The following is an 8,905-nucleotide window of genomic DNA, read 5'->3' as shown; positions in this document are numbered from 1 at the left end:
CACACGAAAACAAAAGGTTTTAAAAAAAAAAAAAAAAAAAAAATCCACTGAACTCAAAGCTCTGGGAATTTTAACAAACACAGAACTGAAGCAGTTCCTTGGCAAGATGGACGGGAATTCTAAGCCTTGAAAAGAGTTTAGTCACCCTCTGACTCTTCGACTCCCACATGCAGTTCAGTAAAAAGTCTCCAACAGGAAAGAGCAAGACAACTTCTCTCTTACCGAGCAGTGGGGCACAATGAAGCGATACAGCCCACCCAGGTGCAGAAATGGAAACCATCGTAGAGACTTCCCCATGAAGAGCAGTAGTGCCTGGCGGGGGAGGGGAGGGGGAGGAGGGGAGGAGAGAGAGAGAGAGAGAGAGAGAAGGTGATGAGAAATATCAGGAAAAAGGTAGAAAATGAAAAATACAGCAAGAAGAGAGCAAGCTCAGCAGAGGATGTCTTGCTTGAGAAGTAAGGTTAGCATGATCATGGATAACCAAGACAAAAATCACTCTCCCGTTGATTAGGAATCTAGATCCTTAATTATCACACAGGCTCCCTGAGGAGCCAGCTCCCAGCCTTATCAAACCACCCCCCTAAAGCTGCCTCCTGCCTCACTTCTTGCTGTGTCATGCCCTCTTCTCCATCACAGCTGGTCTCTTCCAGCTCCGGTAGATTCCCACTTTCTCTGGAGTGGCTCCCGAGCCGAGGTTCCCCCCAGCCACAGCACTGTGGCTTGGAAACTGCGCTGCAGCTCCTGTCCTCCATCTTCTTTGCTGGGTAATTGGTAATTGCGTAACATAAGACCCTCTTTCTGGGTAACCAAGAATAGGCAAGATACACAGCTGGTTCTTCTAGTGCTGCTCTGGCCCTTCTGACAGTTCTCATTTCTGTGAGTATCTGGCTTGGGATCCTCCAATTTCAGCATTTTTGCCTCTGGGGTTTTCAGCTCAGATGTTAAGCTGCCATCATCCTTCTTCCTCAAAGAGAAGCTGTTTCCACTCCTAAGGCCTTTCTGGATTTGTCCTTCCGCAGCATGGAGAACCTGAACATCCTCAAAGTAGAACTGCACATAGACACTGAAACGACAAATGGTAGCAGTGAAACTCCCTGTTCCTGAAACAAGTTGTTATCTGGGAAAAGCACTTCTGGTGAGTGCCCCGCAGGTATTCAGCATGAGCAGCGAGAAAGGGTGAAGTAGATGACAGCTACCAGGCTGGGTGTATTCTGAACAAAATGGAGATGGTGCGTTTGTTGCTGATAAGGATCTCCTTTCCTGCAAACAGCAAAGGACAGTTGCTTTGGCACTGAAATACTATGCTGATAAGCAGCTTTACCATAGTCCAAAATAGCTGTGGAACCGCGGAGTGATGATTTTAATTGGGCACTGAATAAAGGGACTTGCCTGTTTTTTTTCTCCCTCATATGCTCCAGATTTGCCAGCTGCTCCCAGGAGGGAAAATCAGTCTGAAGAAATCTCTCCACTACAAGCTGGTAGCTTTCCACCTGCAAGAGTGATCCTGCAAACACATTAGAGAAAGGAGCTGAGCTAATAAAAAGAGAATACAAAACCAGCAAGCTCAATTTCCTCATTTTAAAGTCACAAGGCCAGGCAGTGACATTTCAGCATCTCCATACCAAGTCCCCTCTTCCTTGTTTTGGAGCTGCATGGCAGAACAGCACAAGCTCAGCACTTTCAAATTTAGCTTAGTGGGACATACCTATGAGAGCTGTATGGGCAAAGGGGCTACCATCCTTATGGGATATCACACAGGGAAGCGTGCCGCTTTTGTCCTGCAGCTGGAGGGAACTGCTCCTGGAGGAGACTCTCAGCACACCCAGTAGTATCTGCAACAGAAAGGAAGCTGCAAAAAGCATCAAACGCTTCTCATCTTTGAAGGCCATAAATCAAAGTGCACGTAGCAGCAGTCCGAATTCAGCCTGTGGTCAACACACCACAGGTGAGAAAAGCAGTGTCATTCCCTAACAGGAGGAACAGGCACGCATCAGACAGGGTGCTGGAAGGCATGGGGAGAACTGGGAACTCTCAAGGCACAGACAGTAAAGGGAACAAAGAACTTACCAGTCGGGGCTGGAAACTTCCCGCTGAGAGTGTGCGGTAGGACCAGGCCAGTCTGCGATTCAGCTCCTGGGTGCCCATGTGCTGTGCCTCCAAGGGGGAAAGCAGCTGTGATGGACTGAAGCCTTCCCAGCTCTTCTCTTCTGCCACACGGCAAACTGCAGACAGAGATGGGGCCTGGCACGGGGGGTTCAGGGTCAAATACTACGAAAAAAGAAAGAAAGAATGAACCAGCTGAATTTCTTCCCATCAGACAAACAAGAAACCGCTCACAGAGCATTTACTCACCTTCTGCAGGGGACACTGGTGTATTTTTCCTAGGATTTCATTATAAATATCTCTTGCTTCCTCTCTATCTGGCACCACAGCTTGCAGAAGGGGGACAAGGAACTTCTCAGCAGCTCCAGGGTTTTGGTGCATAGAGCTAAGCAATAGTCGACGGCGTCCAAAGAAACAAGAAAACCTGAAAAAAATTAAGATAGTTATAAGCATTAGCAGTCCTTACTTCTTAGTGAGTTTTGCATGTAAGTCAGGGATTCTTTCTGCTTGTTATGAGTGAATGTGCTGTGTAGGACAAGAACTAAGGAGAGCGCAAAAAAAACATGAAATGATGAAAAAAAAGGAACATTTAAGGGCGATGCAGATTTATGGCAGGCAAGCAGACAAGGAACAGGAAAATATACAGAAATGGACAGATTGGCAAAATCTCGAAACTCAAGTGGAAAAAAAAAAACAAACCACACACCCCAAAATAATCTCCCTTTAAGTCACACAAATGGACCTCCATGCATTTTGGCTAAGCTTGATATGATTACTCATGTTAGGTATACTTGGCTTTCTTTTACAGGATGCAAAAAATCACATGAAACAACCACAGACTGTTCTTGTTCCAATATTTTCCTTGCATTGCGTTCCTTTCAGAAGTTTAGCTCACTGCTTTTGAATGCCTGGAAGTGATCACACTGCCAGTCAAAATACGACTTAATAATAGAAAGTGAACTCAAATAAAAAGAGATAGCAACTAACTCACTGGAACAATTTTCAAGCTGCAGCAGGACTTAGCAATCACATTTAAAAGAACTGAAAAAGCTAATAAAAACTGAAACTTATAGCTAGCATCATTCCCGGGGCAAAACTGAAGCCGTTTTGTTGGAAAGCATGGTAAAAATTCCACAGTGCCGCACAAGAAGACTGAGCGTTCTATAAACTGCTACTTGACTGCCCGAGATTAAATATATACATTTTAGTTTTTAAAGTCCAAGGCAGCAGTTACAGTAATCAACCATATCTATTCCAGAACAAACACAAATATTTTCAGTAACAGAACCCAGAAGTAAACCCAGAAACTGGCCCACAGCTGTCACGCAAACAGAGTGCAGCCGTTGGGGAGAGCAGGAAGCCATCTGGAAGGCTCAGAGATAAGCATGTGTCGGAAAATCTGCTAAGACAGAGGCTCTCAAATGAATGCCCACACTACTGGCAATACTCAGAACATCTAAAAGTGTGAGGAGCCAGGACACAAGAGCCTTTATATCGGCTGTGATCTGGTTGTAGCAGCAGTTTCCAGTTCCAGCCTCAGTGCCCACCCTGATTTGTCAAGCAAACCACATCGGCAGGCACACATCCCTACAGTGCTTCCATATTTCAGGACAAAACTTCCTTGGCAGGAGTATGTGAACACATGCTCTGGAGTGCTGCAGCTTCCCGAGAGCAGTGGGCTTACTATGCATGCACTTGAAAAATGTACAGGATTTCCTCATAAGAGCAACTGCAAGGTACATCAACCAGACATGATGTGAAGTCTCAGTGAATGGCTTACTTAGGCCAGTAAACCAGAAGCAATGCCTGCTGCACAGTAATTTTGTGAACCCTTGGTCCAGAAGACACCCAGGTAGCCTACAAAGCACATTTATGCATAGCCTGACTTCAGAAGAACTGTCCTCACCTCTCCTCAAATGTCTCCAGGAGGCTCACCAGCCAGAGGTAGAGTGGCATACCAAGATTGTAGCGGAAGAGCAGCTGTAAGTAGAGATTTCCCGAAGAGGCTGGTGGCTGGTAGGGGGTGCTGAGCCTTGAAAAACTCTTCAGCACAACAGTGCTGCTCAGGCAAGCACCAAGTACAATGAAAGGGAAGGATACCAGAGGCTTCTGCAGGAGGTGGACATCGATGAGCTGAGATACACAGACATACAGTTTAAGAGAAGAGATGGCTAGTCTGCCACCACTCCTCAAAACCACCACCCCACCCTAAATCCTTTGTCACTCTACTAGATTGTCTATAAACCCAATGGGCCTGAGGAACCTGGCACTGCTTAGGGAGGAATCAGATAATAATCATTTCGGCTCTCATGATCAAGCCTAGACAGTAAGATTCCCAATTTTGTTCCAGGTACTTGCTGAAATAATTCCAATGTTCCCGTAGTCTTCTGTTGACCCACACACTCGTGAGCCATCCCCAGGGCCCAAGTCTTTTCCACTGAATGCTTTATGCCTCGTAAGTCTCAATTTACCTCCACACATGCTCCTGGTCGGAGTCCACGTGCAAAGTTCAACAACTGCTGGTAAGCAAGGCATAAGCAGACTTTGTTATCCAGTAAAAAGAGACCAGCTTGGACATTGAGTATTTTGGTGACAGTTCCCTAAATAGAAAACAAACAGAAAGTTACAACAGTGTAGAGAGGCCCAGAACATAAGAGACTCGTATGCCTGAGCAATAAGGAAATAAATTAATGACGAAAATAAGACCTTGCAGGCCACAAGCTGAAACCCTAGAGCACGAGTGGGTGAAGGCTAACACTACGAATCCTCACCACATATGAGATGATCTTGGACTCTTTGGTTGATCCTGGCCTCTCCTCTTCAAATCCCAGCTCCAAGGAATCACTGAGCTGCTCAGCAGTCTCCATGGAAGAAGATTGAGTGGATTCTCCTTGCCAAGCACTGTCTAGTGGCTGCTCCCTCACCTGCTCTGCACAATAGGGCAGAAGGCAGGAAGAAACACCAGTGACAAACATCCTTTGTCCAGATTTCTTCAGGCTGGACATACTCAGGCCTGTTATTGTGTACCTGTGACCCAACTGGAGGATATGATGCCACGCCAGCTGGTTGGGCTTCTAGAGGAGAGAAACCAAAAGCAACATCAGCATCTCCTGTACTGGAAAAAATTCTTCCTGACCCTGATAACCCCACCCAAAAAACCTTTTCCTTTGAGAGGACCACCTCACACTCTTAGCAAAAGATATCTGCAAGACGTTCAGGGACACTGCAACTGCATGAGGGAGGAGGGCTGTATTTCTGCAGGGCATAGAACTAGACTTCTTACATAGAAGGACTGTTGTAGGCCGCATGGAATTAAAAAAAAAAAAAAAAAAAAAGAATCACTACTAAAAGGAAGAATAAATCAAACCAGGAAGTCAAGGGCAAGCTTCAAAGAAGTGATCAACTAGCACATACACAGATACCAACGGTGAATTTGTGAGCAAAATTCCAAGGACTTACCTGCACCAGCACAGGGACCCAAACAGCTGAGGTGAAGTACTTTAGAAACAGAAAGAAGAATGTCTTGTGGTGAATACAAAGGAGAGGCCCGAGTCTGGCCAATTCACCTGCCACAGTGAGCTTTGATCTTTTCTTATATGGAATCCTAGAGGGCAATTTTGGAGGCAAAGGAAATCAGAGATGAAAGAAGAACTCGAAAGTGTCTCAAAAGCAAAAGAAACAAATATGCAGCATGCATTTTCTGGAAATAAAGGATCCAAGAGAGGTTTTAAAAACATTATTTGGCTACAAAATTCTTACTTTAACTTTCATATACTAAATCCCTTTGACATTTTAAAAAACCTTAATATTTGAAGACAGCAGGGTTGTGTTGAACAAATTCACATGCTCCATGACAACAGCCAGATTATAAAAAGCTTTACCACAAACAAGAAGTTAATTATAGGTCAAAAGGAAAAAAAAAGTCACAAGTGATTCTTCAGCAGAAAACAGAATTCGGCTTTGTAGATCCATGGAATGTGACACCGTGGAAGCTCTAAGCCTATAAACAAAAGAGGCCTGAAACCAACAATGAAGACTTCCGAACAAACTTGGCACAGTGTGAAAGAGCAAAACTGAAAGCAGATGAGAGGAGAGAGAGGTGACATTTCTTTAGTCATTTCCAACTTTCATTTCAAAAAAAGAAAAAAAAATTCATTTCAAACAAACAAATGTTTGTCATTTCATTTGTCATTTTCATTTCAACTCCTACTGGACTTGAGTATAACCATTCCACTTAGTCTAAACAAATACATTCTTGATTCTAAAGCATATAAACAATCATGAAACTTTATGACTGTTTTTAAAAGAAACACCAGGACATCCACACACACAAGTACCAGGAACAACATTTAATGACTTTATTGGTATCATTTTTAAAGAAGCAGCATGGAAAATTGGTCAGGTATCAGGGAATAGCAGAGGAGCTTTATGTTAAAAGGCTGATAGTGTACACTGAAATACGGAAATAGTTTTCTTGTTTAAAACAAAAGAAAACTAAAAAGAAACTAAAGCAGCCTGACTAATGACATTTTATTGTTATTAATTTACATCAGTAATTCTCTACTCAAGATAACAAAACATGATCTAGCACAACCTGAAATTATCAACTTGAGTAAGATTTGTAATTCCATTGGCTACATTTTCACATACTGTAAATATTATTTCCACTGAAGACAACAGTTACTGTTATCAGCTGACATTTAACTGGCACCTTTATCTCAGCAATCTGATAAGAGCTTGAACGGTGGTGTATACTAATTTCATATTAGAATTTAGAATTACTTGCAATAATACTTTTGGTTCACTGTAGGTTAAAAAAAAAAAAGTTGTGCTAATCAAAAAAGTGAATTTTAGCCTCGGTGAAAGTTAAATCATCACTTTGTTCTCATGTCCTTTCTGTAGTATCAAAATACATCTGGAAATAATTAAAATTTGTCTTATTTTGTCAAAATACAGAATAAAAACTGCCAGTAAAGCCCTGGAAAACAGCTGATTAATGAAAAGTCGCTTTATTGTATAACTTTTACTTCCATCACTCACCGTTATACCTGTGGCAGAAACAGAATTTGGCTCTTCCTAAGCCAAGTGCTCTTCATGGTATCTGCCAAACCAGAGCAACAGTGCTATGATGGAATTGAGCACGCTAGGTGTTTACCTGGAGATAAGCAGTGGCTCGGCTGATGCTGGGTAGGTGACTGGAATGCTGTCAGGTACTTCCTTTGGGAGATTTACTGGCACTGGATCCACCAGGATTTCCACATACCCTGCTGCGCTCTGGTCTGTCTGTGGTATATATGACCAGCTTGGGAAGAGGAACAGTGACTCCAGCCACTCAAGTTCAAAATGCAGGAGCTAAGACAAAAGATAAAGAGATAAACGCTTGAGATGAGTTACAGTATGTTTTCTCAGCATTACTTACAATGTTCATTACTAATTTGCCCTTGCATGCACATCACAAACTCTTGTTCTACTGCTGGGCTTCATTACTAAATGAGAGTAGTGTTTTCTGCCCACTCTTCTACGTTGCATGGAGAACTTCTGTCCTTCCAGATGCAAATCTGGAACAGACTTGCTGAGCTCTACAGCTAGCATTTCCTGGGTTATAGTCACACCCTCCCGGCAAGGTGATAATTAATTCACTGCAAGGTTTAGTTATTTGCAGACTATTTTTCTAAAATTCTCACCTGCTTTCTTTTCCCCTGTGTTTTCAGTTAGAAGTTCATACCAATTTAACTTTTTCCTAGTCTTCACCTCCTTGGAAAACACATCCTTAGTGCTCTTTCATCACCACTCTAGGGGTTACTTCTTATCTAGACTCCCCTTGCAATGACCTTCAGAAGGCTTTTAATTCAATACCACTGTCACGCAAGCTACTATTTCCTGAAAGTATGTCATCAGTACATCACTGAACACCCAGTATAACTCTCCAGAAAGTTATTTCTGCTCCACTAGTTGGAATTCAACAAATAGTGAGGAGTGCTATAACCTCCAGGTCTCCCAGGCCACCTCGCACTGTTGAGAATTTAACAGAACTGTATATTAGGCTGTCTCTTTTTTCCAGGCCAGCCCATTCAATATTTGTTCTCCTAGCAATGACAAATTTGACATGTTCTATCCTCTCCCCAGGATCTAAACTTGCTGTTTTCCTGCCTGTTACATAGATGTGTTATTTCCCTCACTACAGACTTTAGCAGACCATTTGAAGCCCCTGGTGGTCTGTGACACTGCCCCAGAAGTGGGAATAAACACAGAATGCCTCAGACTGAGGACATACCTCACACGGAATTATCCCAGTACTGTCTTTCACATATAGGGAACCATCTACCAACTTTTCTTTGTTCTCTTGCCTTCCATCTGTTAAATAGCCAACCAAGATCAGGTAAGTCCTTGGCAAAGTGCTCTGCATGGGTAAAGCACCTTGTCCTTGATGAGCCCATTCTTTAAATTCATTAGTGCTCCAGGTCAGGTGGCTGCAGCACGGCATGCACTGCTGATGCTGTAGGTCAGAGATGGAGATGAAACTGGAAATAAAAGAAAAGCAAGAATATAGAAAGATGTAGGAAAAACTCAGTCTGCAAAGTTTAGGAATTACAGTGATTGTTGCAGTGGACAAAGTTTGACTAAGTCAGAAGAGCCTTAGCTAGTGGTGTGGTCTGACGATACCACATGGCAAGAACCAACTCATTCACTGGCACTTATCAATGATCTCTCTCAGCTCAGTCAACATGTCTGTTCTGCTTGAGCATCCTCTCTGAAAACAGACATCCTTTGCTACTATAGTTACCTGAGCAGGCATGCAGAA

At 43.2% G+C, this 8,905-nt stretch overlaps 1 protein-coding gene across 1 annotated transcript in view; it reads right to left on the bottom strand.

Moving 5' to 3' along the window:
- CTC1 (CTS telomere maintenance complex component 1) overlaps positions 1-8,675 on the bottom strand; it is a gene marked incomplete at its 5' end in the record, with an annotated part of 14,893 nt that extends 6,218 nt beyond the window's left edge. Inside the window, 13 exon segments of the mRNA XM_009577208.1 lie at positions 223-312; positions 603-701; positions 703-1,063; positions 1,390-1,504; positions 1,706-1,832; positions 2,068-2,268; positions 2,353-2,527; positions 4,010-4,236; positions 4,575-4,703; positions 4,875-5,177; positions 5,563-5,707; positions 7,259-7,455; positions 8,378-8,675. Of these exon segments, the coding sequence (XP_009575503.1) occupies positions 223-312; positions 603-701; positions 703-1,063; positions 1,390-1,504; positions 1,706-1,832; positions 2,068-2,268; positions 2,353-2,527; positions 4,010-4,236; positions 4,575-4,703; positions 4,875-5,177; positions 5,563-5,707; positions 7,259-7,455; positions 8,378-8,675 (2,467 nt within the window).
- Positions 8,676-8,905: the final 230 nt, after the last annotated feature.

The sequence above is a fragment of the Fulmarus glacialis genome, unplaced genomic scaffold (assembly GCF_000690835.1).
Source record: "Fulmarus glacialis isolate BGI_N327 unplaced genomic scaffold, ASM69083v1 scaffold38654, whole genome shotgun sequence".
NCBI classification, from domain to species: Eukaryota; Metazoa; Chordata; class Aves; order Procellariiformes; family Procellariidae; genus Fulmarus; species Fulmarus glacialis.
Note: the sequence above shows the minus strand (reverse complement) of the source record. Positions and strands in the feature narration are given on the sequence as shown.